The sequence below is a fragment of the Filicampus tigris genome, chromosome 13 (assembly GCF_054856515.1).
Source record: "Filicampus tigris isolate MCC_2025a chromosome 13, RoL_Ftig_1.0, whole genome shotgun sequence".
Lineage (NCBI taxonomy): Eukaryota > Metazoa > Chordata > Actinopteri > Syngnathiformes > Syngnathidae > Filicampus > Filicampus tigris.
Genome location: NC_141229.1, coordinates 23,824,694 through 23,845,955, shown reverse-complemented (window position 1 = coordinate 23,845,955; position 21,262 = coordinate 23,824,694). Strand labels below are relative to the sequence as shown.

Sequence of the window (21,262 nt, the reverse complement as noted above, 5' to 3'; positions counted from 1 at the left end):
CACAACATCAACACAGCTTTTACTGTACTATCCTCTTATCCGGCTTGATTCTGACTAAATGAACGGCACATTTGAATAACGTTATTAGTTTCTGAAGAGAACATTGTTCAAAAGTGCTGTTCATTTGTCAATGTGGACGAGACTAGCTAGAGGCTCTGATGATGCGCAGCCAACCAGCTCACGGGATAAATCCACTTGTGCTCTCGTTGGTCGATCACGCGCCTTTCATGAGTGCCCGCGGGTATGTACAAAGCCTCCGAGTCATCTCTTTGAAACAATGCATCTTTCTGCAATATGGATGTATTTTTAATTTTGAATTTTTGATGAATACTTTTTGAAAACCCGTGATGCCTAATGGTAAAAAAAAATCCACAGAATAGCCACACCGTTCTATAAGCCGCATAGTTCAAAACCTAGGAAAAAAGTCGGCTTATAGTCCGTAAAATACGGTATATACATTAGAAAAGCACATGTTCAAGATGTATATCTATTTTAAACTGTTAAAATACATTTAAAATGGCCAAAGAAAAATGTTCATAAAACCTCTGATTCGTAAATGTAATTTTTCTCTTTGCCTCCTTCGTGAGAAGACAATCTAAAGCCTATCTTAACACAGATATTTCCTTCCATAGGACTGAAATAGGGGATTCTATATATGCCTTTTCCTTAGCAGACAGTTTATCTTCCAAAGATTTTTGATTCTCCATATTCTGGCATCTTTTAGTAGCGGAGTATGAAAGTACCAAGCCCCTTGCATTAGCTTTGTAAGTTTCCCACAGAAGCGAAGTATTGTTTGTTGCCCGCGAATTAATGGAAAAATAAGCCTGAAATTCCAATGAAAAATAAGAAATAAAAACATTATCCTTGAGACCAATCATTGGCCTAAAAAATATTTACGTCACATTTTAGAACTGGGCAACTTTTTTTTAGACCGACAAAGGAGTACGTACCAAAAAAGGTGAGGTAGAATAGAGCTCTGTAGATTTGTCGGTGTAGACTTGACTGTCAAGTAGAATAGCGTAGATATCGTCTGTGGAAACAAGGCTAAAGTGGTCCGGGCTGCAAAGGGCCTTCATAGTTGGTCACAGCTCTAGTTGATGTGACTGCTGACGAAGCAGTGTTTCGGGCAATATTATCTGCTCATATTCAGCCAAATGCATCAAAACTCATTGGACAGCGCTTCACAAGGCATCTGACAATGACCCAAAGCATATTGTGAAAGCAACCAAAGAGTTTTTAAATGCAAAAAAGTGGAATATTCTGCATTGACCATGTTAATCACCTGACCTGAATCAGACTGAGTATGCGTTTCACTTTCTAGAGACAAAACTGAAAGGAAGATATTAAGTTTGGATCGAGGGGCATCTACCCAGGGGCAGAATTGTCAACAAATGTTTATTTGAGCACATCGTTAAATCACCACGAGGGGAAAAACAATTCTTTCAAAAAAGGCAAAAACACAAAATCACGACGAGGGGAAAAAAACAAGTCTCAAGTGGAAAAAAGACGCTGGAGAACAACTGGAGAGCAGACATACGTGCAGAGGGAGCAGGTAGGCAAAATCATCTGGTAAAGGTGGAGGGTTTAAAGCCATCTTATGAAGCCAACTGATTGCCTGCAGCTGTGGCTGAATGAGCCTTCCTGCACTGCCCTGGCTGAGAGAAGGAGAGGGAATGTAGTTAACGGGTGCATTTTATTACTAAACTCATATTCCACAAACACAATATCAATCAGAATGCAGTGTTTAGACTAGTAGGGATGCATAGGACATGTTATTGTAAAGAAAACGTTTGGGTTGATTTCCACTTTAAGGCCACTTTTGTCCTGTCTGGAGGAAATCAGGGCCTGGATGGCACTGAATATCTTCAATTTCAATGAAAAGAAAACACAAGTTACGGTGTAATGTCTCAGTGGCCATTGTAATACCCACCAGGTTGACCTGTGCCCTCTGGCATCTTATTTAAAGAAAACAGTCTCAAACTTGAGTTTAAAATTAGATAGTGCTTTTAAATTGGACTGGCAAATTTGTGCTGTTGTTAAATCCAGCTCTTTTCATCTTGGACAGCTGGCTAAGGTAAAGCCTCTCCTTTCTCAACAGCACCTAGAAACGGCAATCCAAGCCAAACTCGGAAGCCTATTTATCGATCATAGCGTTCACCATGTTCCGGCCATTATCTCTCAATACCACATGTATTTTGTCTTTTGGAATATGCCTTGTTTCGAACATTGTCATTAAAAGCAGTACACGAGCGGAAAACTCCCTTGTCAGACACAACATTGACACAGGACTGACATCCGAGCTCCATGTAACATTTGTAAAACTTAAACAGGACAATAGGCCTTCCTTTAGGAGACTTTCGATGTGACAGTACACTCTTAGGTGGAGCTCAAGCAGAGCTACGTCTGTGAAGTACTGTATTTGCATCCCGGTAGCACGTAGCGAGGGTGAGCAGACGGCGGAATCCGGTGTCTTCCACCACTGAGAATAGTTGATCATCAAGTCCGATAAATTCCATTATTTTCCTGGTTATTTGCGCTGCGTTTTGGCTGTCGCGCTGATATGTGTTTGAGTTGGTCTGCTGCTGCGTCCGCTTTTAATCAATACAGTGAGCCTCGTAAACTCACCATAGTCTTCCAATTGCTTGTTCTTCAAATGGCGGATTAAGTTGGTTGTTTTGAAATTTTTGGCCTTGCTCCCACCGCAAGGTACCTTTTTATGGCATATATTACAAAACGCAAACTCCACACAGCAGACATGTTTGTTAGTCTCTGTTTGTCCGTGCCGCGCGCCTCCGCAGCGTGAAGGGAGGGGTGTGTGGCTCATGGCTGTATACTGCGAAGCCTGAGCTGCGGGTGATCAGATTTTTTTTGATCGGCAATAAAAGGCTTTGAGCAAATATTCCGATCACATAATTTTTAATGAATAAATATTCCAATCACATAATTTTTAATGAATATCGACCGATCATGATCGGTGCCCGATTGATCGGAGCATCCCTACTGTAATGCACTTCATTTTGGAGTCAGTCCTCCCTCAAGCGTCTCCAGTTGGTCCAAAATGCTGCTGAGCGCCTCCTAACTTTTTGTCGTTGAGGGAGCATATAACTCCAATTCTGACCGCCCTTCACTGTCTCCCAGTACATTTTAGAGTTCATTTTAAGATTATTTTATTTGTTTTCAAATCTTAAAATTGTCTCTGCCCAACGTACGTCTTAGAGCTCCTCCACTCCTACTCACCAGGTCAGCAAATTAGATGCTATTGGAGATACTGAAGGCTAAACAGAGGTTCAAAGGGGTCGAGCCTTTTCCGTTGCTTGTCTCTCCCTTTAGAATGACCTTCCGTTAAATGTTGGGCAAGCCCACTCTCTGTCCATTTTGCCAAACTCAACATTTTTATTTTATGGCTTTTGGCTCGGCATTGTTTTAATGTTTTAGTGCATGTTTGCTTTTGTTATTGGTTTGTTGATTTTATCTGTCGTTGTTTACACTTTGTATACAGCAATGGCGTTTTAAAGTGCTCTATAAATAAAGTTGAGTTGAGTTAAGAGTTGAAATTATTTTTTTTTCATTACAATAATTTGACCTCTTCAAAAAGGCCACAGGCAGGAACAATAAGATAATCGAACTTTGGCTGATGATGCCTCATGAGATTCATTTTAAGATGAATGAAAGTTCAAAGTTGTTGTTTGTTTTTAGTTGAGACTGAATAACCATTTTTGGCCCATTTCATCTGCTGAAAAGTCAAACTTCATCATCTTTTAAAAGAATAAAATCTCAGATGATGTCTTCACCTGCTGTTGGAACTTACTTTCCAGTGGTCTTTCAACAGTTCCTAAAACTTTGGGGTCAATATCTGTTTCCTGTGGTTCTGGTTGCTATGGATCTTTGAAAGAGCTAGGTGTACCAAAACGTGAAACATATTTTTCTCAAAATTTGGCATAATTTTAAATTGCTGAAATATCAAATTAAATGTAGGATTACAATATATGATTATTCCAATTTTTTTTTTTTTTGAGCCATAAAGATATTTTAGCCCAAGCAGTCACCTATTGGTTTCTTGTTTTGAACATATTGTTAAAAAATGGATTGTCCGCTATGACGTTGTCCAACAGTATTTATCAGCTGTATTAACTGACTTCCATCTCTCTCTCCTAGGTTCTCCGCAAATTCCGAGCTCATGAAACCAATCTGCTGATTGCCACAAGTATTGTGGAGGAAGGAGTGGACATTCCAAAGTGTAACTTGGTGGTGCGGTTTGACTTGCCAACAGAATACAGGTCCTATGTCCAGTCCAAAGGCAGAGCTCGAGCTCCTGTCTCCAACTACATTATGCTGGCTGATCGTGACAAGACCAAATGCTTTGAAAATGATCTTGGTACCTACAAGGCCATAGAAAAGGTCAGGTATTTTCTCTCTCTCTCTCTTTGTCTGTCTGTATCTCTCAGTATGTCTCTCTCTGTATGTCTCTCTCTCTCTTTCTCTCTGCCTCTGTCTCTCTGTCTCTGTCGCTCTGTCTCTGTCACTCTGTCTCTGTCACTCTGTCTCTCTCTTTCTTTATATATATATATATATATATATATATATATATATATATATATATATATATATATATATATATATACACACACACACATACATATATACACACACACATACATATATACACACACACATACATATATACACACACATACGAACTGAAGATAAATGTGTGCGTCTAAAGCCGGGTTTACATGGAGCCATGCATTCTGATTAGAAACAATTCAAATGACCAATCGGAATGAAAATGGTTCAAATAATCACCTCATTCGGGATAAAAATGACGAATCCGAATGGCATTTCATTTGGATTCACAGGGGTGGTATGTTACTTTTGCCAATCCGAACGAGCGTCGTGTAAACAGTTCAATCGGAGTAGCCAGGCTACGTCTGGTCTGCGTATGCTCTGTCTTGACGTAAATGCCTTGTGACCTCATTGTATACGCACTTTAAAATGGCAGCATCCTACCAGAGCTCGACTGCGACTTGAACTTGTTTTAAAGTTAAAGTACTGGTAACTTGTTTTATCAAGATGCTGCTTTGATAAAAGTGTTAAATGATAGCAAATATTGTGCTAAATAGATGAATGAATGCCATCTTGATAGATCACGTCAGGGGCGATTTTAGGTTCAGAGCTTTGAGGGTGCTGAGCACCCAGAGTGTCTGACTGGTTCAAACATTTTTTTTTTTCATTTCACTTTAAGTGATTTAGGATCATTCATTAGATATTTTCACGTTAATTCTGAAATCACATTCACGTAAAAATAAGAAAAAATGAAAAAAATGGACAGTGTTTTTCACAGGCCAGCGACTCACCTCATATGAAACCACAATTTGGCTCTTTTCATCAAAAAACGGGTGTAAGAAATCTGAAATTTAAAAGAGGAGTGTGATTCACCAAATTTATTTTTTGCATGGATATTTCTGGCTGCTTTTGACTGACTCAAGCAGTCTTCTGTCATTTTGCGCTGCCAGAGAGAAGTCCTTACATGACAGATGGAGTGATTGCCGCTTGTTCTGAGATTGACGCTTTATCTGATCTAGGATCTGTCATGTGTAGTACCGAGAGTCTCCATTAGGAGCGCTGTAATGTGCTATCACTGTTTAAGAACCAACAATGTATGTTCGAGCAAGTAGACAAGTAAAAGACACTGCCAACCCATCTGTGTCCGTCGTTATTGACAATCGATCGCCATCCAAAGCTTTACTAAAAGCATATTATATTACATGATCGGTAGATTGCAGTTTTTTGTATTTGCAAGAGTTGATAGTCAATATACGGGACATTTAAGGTCCCGTATGGGTCAAACCAAATTACCCCAAAATATGTGACGTCCTGGCTAATATGGGACAGTTGGCAACCCTAAACCACACACATAGCTTACACACACGCAACAATTATGCTAGTATTTCTGATGCTGCGTTGTTCACATTTTTGTTTTGTTTTATTTTTTATCCAGCATTTTTCATCATATATAAGCATATCCTGTCCTTTATTAAGGAAAAGAGAGTTTCAAAAATGCTATAATTTTTGGGTGTGCTTGGGTTGAATTTGGGAGTGCTGAAGGCACCCCCAAATTCGGTCTGGTTACGCCTTTGGATCACGTGATGCTTACATCGATCTGCGTGTCACATGGCTGTAACAGGGCTGATCTGATTAACAGGATGGAGCAAGTAAACAGCTGATTGTAATAGATCAGGTTACATGTAAACAAGTGACCAGTGGTCTTTATCCGGAATGATTTCAATCCGAATGACAAAAAAGTCTGTGTAAACCTGGCTTAAGTGTGTGTACAGTCCCCTCCAAAATTATTGGAATGGCAAGGACAATTCATTTATTTTTGTTGTATACTGTGGACATTTATGTTTCAGATCAAAAGATAAGACAAAGGTTCAGAAGTACAGATATTATTTCATGCTTTTTACATCTATATATAGGTATGCAATGATTCGTCAAAAATCAATTTAGAATCGACTTAAACTGCTTAAAATATGCATCGATGTTAAAAAAAAATATATATATATAAAGTGTTGTTTGATACCATTTTTTTCACCCGGTACTGATTTCGATACCCGGCTGTGCAATATTGGCCGATGCTGATAACGTACCTATACCACACCGTTTGTAAAAACAAAATATACGAGCAATTTTACTTGTAATTCTAAAGAACTGCATACTCACTAGGATGTAAAATCATCCATACTTAAATCATCACTTGTGAAGTATCAGTAGTAACATTAAACTTGGGTTGAATAAACAGCCTATTTCCATAGCTCTTCTTGCTGGTAAGTCTGAGACATGGGACGGATTGATATTCACCCGAATGTGCATCTGTAATAAAGCAAGGTGCAACATTTGGACATCTAAAATATTATATTCAGTGATTCTTATAGGCCCCCACCCTGTGACGTCACATTTGTATGCCATGTGCAGTCTGAGGGCAGGTGGTCGAGTGAGTGAGATAACAGAGACAAAATGGTCGCTAAGTCCATTATGTGTTCATAACAATGGTGAACACCTGTGCTGTTTACGGTTGCTCTAATCTGTCAACTAGAGATTTTATTTTGTGATACTGGAAGTAATTCTAAATCAGGGGGAACGAACAAAGTTGTGTAAAAGACGAGCACAGTGGCTGTCAAATCTTCAACGTGACCACTTAACACCATCACAACATACAAGGATATGCTTTGATCACTATATCAGGGACTGCTTTCTTTTTCATGTGCAGCGAGTCTTTGACTGTAAGTTTGATGCGGTTTTGCATACCCATTAAAATTTTAGTTTGCATTGCCGTTCAACAATCTGTTAAGAAGGTATACACATTTTATATGTTGATGGAACATCAGAGAACATTTTTCGTCAGTCTTGCAAACATTTTCACTCAAGCACAACACTTTACACTCAGTCTTGTCGATGTCTATTGAGCGATGTGTCGCAAACAAGTCTCTTTGTTAGTAGTTAGCAAGCTAGGTTTTAGCTCGAAAAGCTTTGTTGACGCACAGAAAGACGAGTCTATCCGCACACAAGCGATATCATGAATGACATATCACACCATTAAAGTAGTGATCGACGAACTGTCAACTAAAAGATCCAGCCAACATACACTCAACAAAAATATAAACGCAACACTTTTGTTTTTGCTCCAATTTTTTACGAGATGAGCTCAATGGTCTAAACTTTTTCCACAAACACAATATCAATTTTTTCTAAGATTTGGTTCACAAACCAGTCAAAATGGGTGATAGAGAGCACTTCTCATTTGAAGACATAGTCCATCCCACCTCACATGTTTGCCTGAGACTGCCCACAATACAAGGCCAAAGGTGCAATTAATTTTATTAGGGGGGGTTCTGGGGATTCAGAAAACCAGTCAGTTTCTTCGCATAAATACAATTGATCAGGTTGTCGATTGTGGAATGTTTGTCCACTCCTCTTCAATAGCTGTGCGAAGTTGATGGATATTGGCAGGAACTGGTACACGCTGTCGTATCCGCCGCTCCGCGCCATGCAAGAACTGGGATGTTTTCAGCTTCCAAGAATAGTCTACAGATTCTTGCAACATGGGGCCATTCATTATCCTGCTGCAACATATGATGTTCTTGGATGTATGGCACAACAATGGGCCTCAGGATCTCGTCACTGTATCACTGTGCATTCAAAATGCCATCAATGATATGCACCTGTGTTCTTCGTCCATAACAGACGGCTGCCCATGCCATAACCCCATCACCACCATGGGCCACTCGATCCACAAAATTGACATCAGAAAAGGGCTCACCCACACAATGCCACACACACTATCTGCTGTCTGCCCTGAACAGTCTAAACCGGGATTCATCCGTGAAGAGTACACCTCTCCAACCTGCCAGACGCCATCAAATGTGAGCATTTGCCCACTCAAGACGGTTACGATGACAAACTGTAGTCAGGTCAACATCCTGATGAGGACAACGAGCATGCAGATGAGCTTCCCTGAGACGGTTTCTGACAGTTTGTGCAGAAATTATTTGATTCTGCAAACCGATTGTTTCAGCAGCTGTCCGAGTGGCTGGTCTCAGACGATCTGAACATGCTGGGTGTGGAGGTCCTGTGCTGGTGTGGTTACACGCAGTCTGCGGTTGTGAGGCTGGTTGGATGTACATGTATTGGCAAATGAATCAAGACTTGATTCCTTTGGATAATTTTACCTCATGGTTGATAATAGAACATAGTTTAGTCTCCAAAACTTCTCTCCGTGCAATTCTTTTTTCATCGCCTAGGCCCTTGTCTTCTCAGAGAGGAGAGCATTTTATTAAAATTTATTCTCAGTAAATCTGGTTAAGATCCGCAAATTTTGTGACCTCTCCAACACAGCCGTACATGCTCCTTTGTGGCCTTCCCTCCTTCATTTACGGATGCTGTTTTTAGGGAATGGAGTCAGATGGGTATATAATAGCTGCAAAATTTGTATATTAATAAAACATTTTGTTCATTTGAACAATTACAAATAAAATATAATTTGACTAGAAGTCTTTTTTTTTTTTTTTTTTTAGATTTTTACAGTTAAGGAATTATGTTAGACACAACATTCCTTCATTTAACTTCGTCCCTCCCTCTGGAAAATGATTTATTTAAAGTTTTATTAGGGCCCCCAGAATCTGAAAGCTTAATTTCGTCATTGGTAAAGGTCGTTTTTAGTAATTGTAATTGTTCTACATTATTGATTAAACAAAAATGGTAAGAGGATCTTATGATAGTCAGAGATGATATATGGAGAGGAGACATTCATCAATGTTCTGTCAACTCTAGACTTCACGTAATTCAGTATAACATTGTTTTCAGGTTGCACTATTCAAAAGTGAGGTTAAATAAAATGTTCCAACAAACATCACCTCTATGTGAAATATGTAAGATAATGGATAGTACCCAAGGTGGTTGGATGGTTTTGCCCAAGGGTTCAAGGTTTTTGGTTTTCGAAATTTAAATGGTACTCCCATGAACTCAAGACAACTATTGACCCTGATCCTATGATAGCTCTTTTTTTTTTTCAGATGTATTGCAAAAATTGGGTCATGATGTGACTTCTGTGGTTGCCTATGGCATGGTGATAGCTAAAAGGTCTATTATAAAATTATGGAAATCAGATGTTCCACCTCAGTTTGAAACCTGGTTTAGGGAATTTATAGGAGTGTCACATCTAGACAAATTAAGATATGAAATATCAGGCAATGCCCAAAAGTTTTACAATGTATGGAAAGCAATTTTAGAACATCTGAAAATATAGTAGACACCTACATATTTTTCTATTTTCATCATTTGATGGATTAGTGGACTTAAGTAAATACAAGTACTTCATTTTTTTTCTCTTTAGGTATCTGTTTGTTCTTTGTATATACAGAATTGAAATGATTGTCAATTATATTTAATGGGGAAATATACATAAGTACAATATATACAGATATGTATAGTTTGATATTTTGTACACTTCTTTTCTTTATATATTTGTATTCTTGTTTTTTTTGTGTGTTTTGTTTTGTTTTTTGTGAGTCGGGTGACATGGTAAACTCGATAGCAGTTGATTGTAATTGACTGTTGATAGCAGTTGATTGTAATTGATTGTCACTGTGTATGTTATAATTGGAAAAAGTCGATAAATAAACATGGTAAAAAAAAAAAATAATAATAATATATATATATATATATATATATATATATATATATATATATATATATATATATATATATATAGTGCTTCTCTTACACACTTAGACACTTAATTTTTACCTCTTCGATTGAAACAGTAAAGATGAATAAACTCGGGCCTGTGTGAAGGCAACGTCTAAGCTCTCAAATTCTTTTGAAATGTTTGCTACAGGGGCTGAGATATTAATTACCACACTTTCCGGACTATAAGTCGCTCCGGAGTACAAGTCGCACCAGCCATAAAATGCATAAGAAGAAAAAAACATAAGTCACACTAGAGTATAAGTCGCATTATTGGAGGAAATTAATCGTGCTCTTAGTGCACATCATTTCCACCAAGCTACGATGGTAACATTTAGCTAACATTCACACATGTAGCATACAAGAAAGTTACAGTAAGATAACTTTAAACTGACCAAAACGGTTGTAGATCGATTTAATAAGTCTTTTATTTATCCCCGACCGTGTAGAATGTTTCCAAGTCTCCAAAAGTATTTATGTATTCGGTCGTAATTATGTCTTTGTTCTTTTCCCCAATCTCAGTTCCGTACGTGTGGCTGATGCAAGACCCCAGCCAGTGTCTTAAAGCAACAGTTCACTATTTTGTATAGATATTGATAGACAGTCAAATTGTCTTTATCTTTACCTTTATCTTTGTCTTTATATTTTAATTACTTATTCATCCAAATATTAGATTTTAACCTTTTGAATTTTTCATGCATTTTAACAACTTTTAGGATTTATCTTTGTTTCTTTATATGGGTTACAATAAGATGTGAAATGATATACACTATACATGTTATTCTGCCCGTTGTAAAGTCAATATGTAATGCAGGTTTATATGCAGCTTTAGAACGCATGCCCTCCTGTGGTTATTTGGTGTATTGTTTGCTGACGTTGAAAAGGAAAGAGATATAATATAATGTGTTAATAATTTCACACATAAATCGCTCCAGAGTATAAGTCGCACCCCCGGCCAAACTATGGGAAAAATGCGACTTATTGTCCGGAAAATACGGTATTTTGTAGGTGTTGAATTTCTGAGAAAACAGGTTTTCAGGGGTAATTCCAAAGACGACCTAAGGTTTTGGGGAGCTGTCGAGCCAGGCGCTTTAGGCCTGAATGGGCCTAACTGAAATCAACTAATAAGTGTGCCAAGGCGACACAATGGCCAAGGTCAAGTCACCTATCTAATCATATGCGCCAAAGAGACCTAATCTAACACCTGTTTGGAGAGCATTGCATGGACAAACTGTTGCCGGTTGCAAGAAAAATACTGTTTGCCTCCGCGGCAAGCGCACGGTAGTTCTTGGTAGCTAGTGGGGTGCGCACTGGCGTTGGAAGCTGCTGCAGGAAAATGTAGTTAAAAAGGGGAAGAGGGGTCAGCCGAATCAATACAACCAGCATACTTCCATCAATTCTGACAGCTTGCTGTGTAGCGAGAATTGGCCTCACTCGTAAGAGTGTAAGGTATGTAATAGCGACTGGGAGAAAAACCTGCTTGCTTCTAGGGCAGGCATGGGCAAAGTACGGCCCACGGGGCTTTTTAATCCGAACTTGTCCAACAAAAAAAACAAAAAATTAGAATCATTCAATGATTTCATCTTGTCCCTGCAGTGCCTGCGTTTCTACAGTAGATGGCGCACTGACACTTGGTGGACCTTTGTGGCAAGCCACATCCACTTTATTTCTGCACGACAGAAGTGGGGAAAAGGGTCTTGTCTCGCGATGACGTTATTCGGTCACGCAAAACACAAGCCATCACATACGCTAAATATACATTTGCGGGCCTGGAAGCTAGTGAGATCTGCCCACCACCACGCCAAATGAATCCACTTTATGAAGTGGATTGTAGCGATAGTGAAGCCTCGTACTTCCTGGCTTTGGTTGAGCGTGAAGAGGAAGAGTTTTTCGGTCCGCCGCTGGCGTCGTCCGCCGCCGTCCGTGTGCGAACACTAGGTCCGAAGGTGCGCGGCGTTGCCATAGTTACAATATATATACGTTGGGTTTGCAAACAATTCTTAGCCATGACCACATTTATGCGTTTCAAATGGGTCAAAATGGTGAAAGCTTGTGGCCAAAATGTAGCGACCATGACTTGTCGGGCAGATTCAAATCATGAATTTGATCCCAATTATTCTTTTTGTTCTCATTCACGTCCTCCAGTAATTTCCTTTCCTTTGAAAAATATATATATTTCTTTCTAGCTGGGTTTTTACTCATTGTGCGGTGTGCGGCAGGCCTTGCGTTTTTGAAAAACACTTCACAAGGAATGGAGATTTAAAACAATAAAACATTTTTCTTTGTTCCTTACTGTTAAAGTTAAGTTTGTTCCTTGTGTTGTTCATTGCAAAGAACTTTGCAATCTGTAAGAGATTTATTGTTTGCATTATTCATTCTTATAATAGTAATGTGTTACACTTATTTTTACTCCATCCTCTGGCTCATTTGGTTTAAATTATTTATATTTTTTATCTTAGTCACATTTTATATAGTGAAAAATAATAGTTTAATTGACTTTTTTGAAGATGTTATTGTTCAATAAATGAATATCTATTACCACAAATAGGAAAGTTTTGAGATAATTGAGGAGCTTTTGAGCATGGAGTCGCTAAAGAGGACAACAGAAGGAGAGTACTTGTATGAACAGGTGTGGAAGCGCCGCATCTTGCATATTGTCGCTGTCCTGTGAAAAACACTTATCTCCAATTTTGGAAACTTTTTTAATTTTCACATTAATGCAATGTCTGTCAGGCGGGAACACCATTAATGTAAAAATAAGAAAATGAAAAAAAAAATGGAGATTGGTGTTTTTCACAGAACAGCGACAATATTCATTGACACAAACGTATTACCTGCATGAGCTCTTTTGCATGTTTGAAAGGGGCAGCCATCAGTGCACGCTGGTAGTCAATCGGCTTGTTCGTTTATTTGCGTGTGTTATCTGGCCCAAACACTCGATGCAAATGTTCCTGGCCGGCCCCCTCTGTCAAATTTTACATCCCAATATGGCCCGCAAGTCCAATAGTTTGCCCACCCCTGCTCTAGGGGCACCATGTAAAATTTGGGATTGTTTGGAGGGTAATTGATGAAAAACCTTGTTAAATCAGTTTTTGAGTATGAAGTGGCTACAATGAAATAAATTGAGAGTTCTTTTTATCAAAGTAGAGATTAATACTTTGGCATGGTTATTTCTGGGCTGTCACTGTCTTGGCCATAAGACGGACTAACTATGTCGCACACATATATTAAATATATTTGACAGACACACACATATATTAAATATATTTGACAGATTGTTGAATGTCAGCATGTGCAATACTTGTGCGATAGAACACGTTTATCGGCGCCAGAAAGACAAACAGTAACATCTCTTGAGTGCTCGCGCCAACTGCCTTAGTCGGCAATTATGTGCATGGTCGTTGGACGTTCAATGTTCAATGTCTGTCTTCACTTCCTGGCCAAGCATTTGAACAGGAAATAAATTTTTGGTTATTTTGCGCAGACCATGTAAGTGAAATGAAACACAATTTACTATAATCATTTGATGTTTTTTTTTTTTCTTTTTCTTTTTTTTAACTCTTCACATACAGAGATCCGCTAGCAGTCAGGGGCACTGCCTCACTTGCCTTCCCCTACTTAGCCCCTAGAAACATTTGGCCATGCAAAGCCCTCCACTGTGGTGAAGCTATGGCTCGAGAAAGGGGGGACTACAATCTTCTTTCCCTTTCGGTTTTACCCTTGATATAGTGAATTATACTCTTTCATCTCTTCCTCTCTGTAGTGGCCTTCTATCCATTCAAAAATAAGCCACTTGAGCGGGATTGTTGACGCACTGATCACGGTGGAACAAATGGCGATCCAAAACGTTAACAAAAACTCAAAACATTCCCCATCGTTCGCCAAACCAAACAATAAAGATATCACTGGAACTTCAAATCTGTTGTCACGGTTTACTATGGTTCGGTCAGCTTGTGATGTGTGTGGTCAAACACTTTTTCCGCCTGGCTTCCTGTCTCGCACATCCTTAGGTGCCATAATTATCTAATTTAAACATCCCAGGCCACACTACCACTTCCGGTCTATAAGGGGAAGGATCTATACAAATATGCTGCTCAGGAAGGCGTACTGTGACTACTGAGAATATTGGACACCACCAACCATAGTAAACCATACAGCAAAGACAACTCAAAAACAACAACAATAATAATGCAGCACAATTGTACAACAAAAAAAACCCACATTATTTCCTATGTCCAAAACAACATATGTTCCTTCTGGCCCCAACATTCTGGCCCCTAATTGGTAAGGCCATAGCGAAGCAATTACCCAACAAATAATTAAAGGGCCAATAATTAATAATTTCTGGAAAAAAAATCATACCCCAAAACAGTGATTCCTCACAAATATATGCACATCAAATTCAGAAATCATGAGTATAGTCCATATTCCTTAGGGTGAACGCACAAATTTCAGAGTTCATTAAAGGAATAGTACATGAAACCAACACGCAAAGTCCATAGTTCATGAAAGTTTCAGACCTTGCTGCAGCTCGAGCCTGTAGAGCTGCTTTTTCAGCCTCTGCTCTCCTGCACGCTGAGGAGACTGATGAGGTCCTCGATATGGTGGATATGGAATCCAGTGGTCTATTCTGGTCCTGTGCCTTGTCTTGTTGCTGTTTGTGCAGCGTATGAGATACTTTGTGGTCCTGTAACCATTTTTCCCCTTTCCATGTATCCACTTCTCTCAAGAAGTAATTGAAGGCGTACTGTGACAAGTGAGAATATTGGACACCACCAACCATAGTAAACCATGCAGCACAGACAACTCAAAAACAACAACAATAATAATGCAGCACAATTGTACAAAAAAACCCAAAAAACATTCATAATCAAATCAAAATGTCCACATTATTTCCTATGTCCAAAACAACATATGTTCCTTCTGGCCCCAACACTCTTTCCTCTGCATTTTCTGCTCTAACTCCAGCTATCTGCAAGTCTTCCTTAACAATATCCTTAAATCAAAATTTCTGCACATCCTTAAATAAAAAAATAAATAAAAAATAAACAAATGATTGAATGAATAAATAATCAAACAAATAAAAAGGGTACACCAGAATGATTATTTTCTTCCAAGCAGATCTTGAGGAACAAATGCTCCAAATCTGTGGAGGTTGGTGGGTTTGAAGGAGAGCAAGTGTTGGATGACGACAACATTCTTCCTCCATATGTGCTTCCATCTGAGGATGGAGGTCCCCGGGTCACCATAAATACGGCTATTGGTCACATTAACAGGTATGCTTCAGTGGTTGCATTGTTTCCTAAATTGAACCCATGCAAAAAGCCATTTAAAAAAATAAAGCATTTTTTTTTAAAATGTCTCAGGTATTGTGCTCGGCTGCCCAGTGACCCCTTTACTCACTTGGCTCCCAAGTGTAAAACTATGGAGACGGAAGATGGAAGATTCCAGTCAACACTTCATTTACCCATCAACTCCCCACTAAGAGTGCCTGTTAAGGTGTTGAATAAACTACTACATCCCTAAACAAGTATAAAGAAACAGTGTTGTAGCAAGTACATTCATTTTTCACACATTTTATCTTCACAGGGTCCAAAAATGAATTGTGCCAGATTGGCAGAGAAAGCAGTTGCACTACTTTGTTGTGAGAAACTCCATCGAATAGGTACGGTTGGAAACCATATTTATGCTTCTTATTAACACTTATTCCCTTATTTTATGTTTTGCTACCATCTTTCCAAGGTGAGCTGGATGATCATTTGATGCCAGTCGGGAAGGAGACCGTCAAGTATGAGGAAGAGCTGGACCTTCATGATGAGGAGGAAACCAGTGTTCCTGGCCGGCCTGGCTCGACAAAGAGGCGACAGTGCTACCCAAAAGCTGTGAGGGAATTATTAGGATGAACTAGGACTTGGCAATAATTCAATAACAATATACAGTATATCAAGATAATCACTTGATCGATATCAATACAAAATGCAATCAATAAAATGTTGGATAGAACGAAATTCGGAAGCGAACCCAAACCTCAGCATTCTTCGTCGTGTAGACTTCAGAGGCCACAGTGTGATGTTAGATTTGTGCTACAAACACAATTCGTATGAAGTTGGGACGGTCTGGACTGCAGGCAGGCCAGTCAAGTACCCATACTCTTTTACTACGAAGCCACGCTGTTGTAACGCGTGCAGAATGTGGTTTGGCATTGTCTTCCTGAAATAAGCAAGGGCGTCTATGAAAAAGACGTTGCTTAAACGGACATGTTTCTCTAAAACCTGTACGTACCCTTCAGCATTAATGGTGCCTTCACAGCATTGCTCGGCCATATCAAAAAAATATTTTATCACAATATTGGTAATTAAATATCACAATAACAATATACCACAATATATTTACAGTTATTCTATTAAAAAAAAAACACACACCATAGTGTGTTGTCTTGTTGCTTACCTTTTCCCACTTTATTTTGTGACATTAAAGCACTAGTGTGAAGTAAACTTGACCAACCATCTTTTGACGGCTAAAACTATTTTAAGCATACATATTTTAAGTTACTTTTTTTAACGCAACCCACCCATATTCATAAGCAACGTGCTTAACAACGAAAATGCAAATGTTCTGCAATCTCCGGTAATCTTCTGCGAATGACGCCACTATCAGAGCTCGAGTCGCCAGTCACCCATTGTACTGCATTGTTTACTGTCATGTTTGATGCTCTTTTTCATTCTTATCGCGTTTTTCTGTGAAATGCCTCGGCGCTGTGTGCCGATTCATTCTTCACATTCGGGCCAACAGTTGTTTCAGTGGCCAAAAGATAAGAATAGGGCATGTAAATGGACCAGTTTGTGTTAAAGTTCAACTGGCTTCCACATTAATTGGCTACCGATTCCAGTTGTGGCTGTCCGGGCAATGCCAGTCCAGTAATTTTGTTTTTCCTGTCTGCAGATTCATCATAAGTGGAGCAAAAATTGGGGGTCACTCATAAGAGTGTAGATAGTTAAGTGTAGATAGCACAATGGCGGACGTTCACTTAATGTGGAACAGAGGGAGCATTGTTTAACACGCACCCAAAAATTGTTTGCAAATTTGGCTTTGTGGTCACTCAAAAGATTCCGAAAATGATTTAATTTAAAATTAGAACACCAAAGGTATCACTACTTTGAGGGAAGAAGACGAGAACACAAACGCAAAACAAGGCAACTTAGGCAAATTGTTGTGCACAACTTAAATCAAATGCAACTGAAAATGTCAAAGTATGCATTCAATACTCAAACCTATCAAAGAAATACTGTCTTGATAATTTGATAAGCAAATTTAATTTAAATGCACAATAATGTTAGAGGTTTTGGAAGTAAATGTCACCAGTTTGGTTTGGAAGTTGTAGTATTAAATTAAAAGTGTATTTAATTTAATCTAGCTTTCCAGAGTGTGCTTAATTTTACGTAAACACACTTTAGTTGAGTAGGCCGGATGGGGCCTAACACAGGCTGAGAAGGCTGCTAGGCCTTCGGACAATCAACTGCTTGAGAACGGCAATTAATTTATTAACTACTTGTACATAAATCAATAGTCAAAGTGATCATGCAGTAATTAATTGTCACGTTTGTTTGATCTCTTGGCTGTGGGACATGAAGTTGCCACAAGACGGCGTGTTGTCTGATTCAAAGCAAAGGTACACACCAGGTTTGAATGGTGTTAAGTGTGGTGCTGGTACAGGTATGTTCAACACTGATGCATGTAATCACAGCGTACTGAGGCTCTTCTTTTGATAAGACAATTCAGGGTGGGTCCGAACAGCAATGTGAGAATAATTTAAGTTCTAAATCCCAACAGTGGTGTTTGGGGCCTGGTTGGGTGATTGGAGTTGAGTGTTAAGTCAAGTGGGAGATGTTAAAAAAAAAAAAAAAAAAAAAAAAAAAATGTCCGATGACAAAAACTAAAAAATCGAAAATGAGTAAATTAAGTCAAATAAACTTGCAAATAGGGGTGGGCGATATGGAAAAAAAAAAAAAAAAAAATCTCTATTTAAAAAAACAAAAAAAAACTAACGATAATTCTACAAAAAATATTTGAAATCTGCACTTGCTTCACAGACCAATTGTGGATAGACAGCCTTTGTGAGCAACATCTCTTTTAAATTGCTAAATACAGTTTCTGCAAAACAATGATATTCTATGACAATTGTCAGATTCCGCTTACCCGCAGGATTACCGGGAAAATTCTGACCGACTACGCCGTTTAATGGGTTATACTTCCCCTTAACCCTTGCTCGTTCTAACACGACTGTGCGATTGGACGGGAGAGTTTCCTAGCCGGTGTCGAGAGGAATTCGCCTAGGTTACTAACTGCCTTTATATTTTGGTTGATTCATATATAACAGACAATCGTGATTTAGGTCGTTTAATTACCTGACATGTTTCGGCGTGTACTTCCGCCTTCATCAGAGTATCACTGGTGTGGTTGTGACGCATCTTTATCAGCTGATGTAATTAAATGGCTTAAATCACGATTGTCTGTTATATATGAATCAACCAAAATATAGATAACAAGGAAGACAAATTGAACTGAATACAACTAACTGCCTTTAGATTTATATAGCCAATCCAATTCTCAGTCATTTAATTATTCTCCAGCATAATTATCAACAGAATTAAGAATTACTAATATGACTACTATACTTTTACAAGAGCTTCCGCTCATTTTAAATCGTTTGCATTTGTTATTGACCTAGGAAATGTTTGTCAAAACCGTACCGATTTGTTTTATTTCCAGCCGGAGTAAACTATTTAATTAATTTCATAAGATGGTAACGAGAGCTTTTATCAATAAGGTCTAAGCCGTTCATTTAATGTAAGGTGAGTGGTGCAAATGAATTAAATCAGTAGAATGACAATAATAGTGTTAAAATAAGATTAAAGAAATTATTTAAAGGAATTTGAATAATCAAATAATAATCCTTTACTAACCATTAATTCCTTAAAAGTAGAATATAGTCAATGAGCGAGAGAATTAGATGATTATGAGTTTTATTACATATTATGAATTCAAATCAATCATAATGGTAGTAATTAAAATTGTATTAATGATAAAAGAAAAGTAAAATTAGAAATTAATGTTAAAATCATTTAACATAGTAAAATGAGAAATAGTAGTAATAATAAGAAAATGGGATAAAAGTGATTAAATAGTAAATAGTCTTAATTTAAGTGAGCTCTCAAGATTGATCAGCTCTTAATTGCCCCAAACCTGATTAAAATAAGGAACTATCGGGAAATAAAGAAATTCAGATACTCGACTGGCCAATTTCCAAAGCGCGGTAAAAAGTGAATTATTTTCAGTTACCTTATTGAAGCAATAATTTGTTCATGTCCAAAAAGGAGGAAGAAAAATCCTTCTTGCAAAACGTCCCGAGAAAAATGCAAAATTGTTTCCTCGTCAAAGCATCTCCTTGTAACCGCAGTAGGAAAAGGGAAACGAGGCGTGGAGCCTTTGTGGCTCCGTTTTTTATAGCCTCTGTTTTCTGGAGGCTTTTACATTAACTGCGCATGTGCTAGAGCTCTCTTTGAGAAAAACATAGTTTGGGCGTTGTCTTTTCGGTTAACTACGCATAAGTCAAGTTGTTTTTCTCAGTGAGTCTGATGAGGTAATCGGCCAGTGTTTTTCCATCATCTTCCCTTGGGCATGAGGTTGGCTTGATCATTCTTGTAAACAGGCCTCTTTGGCTCACTTAATTATATACTTTAGCAAACACATCATTATCTAGGTGAATAACAGTACAGTTACATAATTTCCCAGGTGAATAACAGTCAACTTGTTTGTGACAAACATGATACTTGAACGCGTACTGTTATTACATTCATATCAACCAACATTATGATTCTAAGTCTAAGAGTCTAAAAAACGTAATTAAAACACGTATAATATCATGATATCTATATCATGTTATTGAAACAATCTGAGTTCTTAATATTGTATATCCAAGCAATGCAATATAATGGATAATATATAGATACAATTCTCACTGTCACATTCTCTCCTATGTAGACAACGGGCTGGTTCTTGTTTATTTCTTTTACATCGCATGTAGCACCCCTTGAGAGCAAATGCGCATGGGTTATCTGGTACACAAAGCAGTTCTAAGCAACATTTACTGTTTCTATCACAACATATAGAATGGACTTGTGGCACATCTGTGCTTAGGTTACTGGGGACTAATTACCTGGTGTAATTAGGGGAGCAAGTGAAAAACACTTGCATAAGCAACAGGAAAATAATTATAAGAGCATTGACTTTTGTATGTTTATTTGACTAGGATTTATGCTTTAACACTTTATACAGGATCGTCCGAGCTTGGAGAGCTTATAGTAGCCAAATTAATAATGTCGACATCTAGCGTCCAAAATATGGAAGTGCACTTAATGCCTTTTACTTCCTATGGTACTAGGGCTTCAGCCAATACTAATAGAGAATTGAAGATACTACTTTCGTCAAACTTTTTGACAGGTTTGTAGTCCGGAAGTAAACATTGTGACGTCATTTTGTAGTCCACAAGTCACGCCCGTTATGGTGTCATATCCAGTTTAAATCCCTCCCCTTTGTAGTCCCAAACTAACCAGGAAATGACATCATGTTGTAGTCCATAAGTCCCACCCCTAACCACGCCCCTTCCACATCCTCATTTTAGGTCGGCCATTTTACGTGGCCATGCGCCACGTCCTGTCGGCCATTTTGCGTTGCCATGCGCCGTTTCCGGTTGGCTATTTTACGTTGCCAGACGTTGTTTCCGGTTGGCCATTTTACGTTGCCGTACGTCACGTCCGGTCCGCCATTTTGTCTTGACCTCACTTCCTAGTCCCTGCCCCTTTAACACGTCATTCATGATTAACGCCCCCTTCCGGCATCCCCAAATAAGGGTATGGATGGCATTATGCTTCCGCCTCAGTGGAGATCACGACGAACATGCCTGGGCATGTTTTGAATGGTGATGTCACCCCGGGTATTTGTCCAGACATGTCCTGGATGC

The 21,262-nt window shown here is 38.6% G+C and overlaps 1 protein-coding gene across 4 annotated transcripts in view; it reads left to right on the top strand.

Annotated features, from left to right (window-relative positions):
- Positions 1–21,262, top strand: part of dicer1 (dicer 1, ribonuclease type III) — a 278,919-nt gene that overhangs the window by 84,417 nt on the left and 173,240 nt on the right. For all 4 annotated transcript variants that reach the window (XM_086050634.1, XM_086050635.1, XM_086050636.1 and 1 more), the window contains 5 exons: positions 4,156–4,398; positions 15,364–15,518; positions 15,609–15,741; positions 15,832–15,907; positions 15,985–16,124. In XM_086050634.1, coding sequence (XP_085906760.1) covers positions 4,156–4,398; positions 15,364–15,518; positions 15,609–15,741; positions 15,832–15,907; positions 15,985–16,124 — 747 coding nt within the window. The remainder of the gene's footprint in view (positions 1–4,155; positions 4,399–15,363; positions 15,519–15,608; positions 15,742–15,831; positions 15,908–15,984; positions 16,125–21,262) is intronic.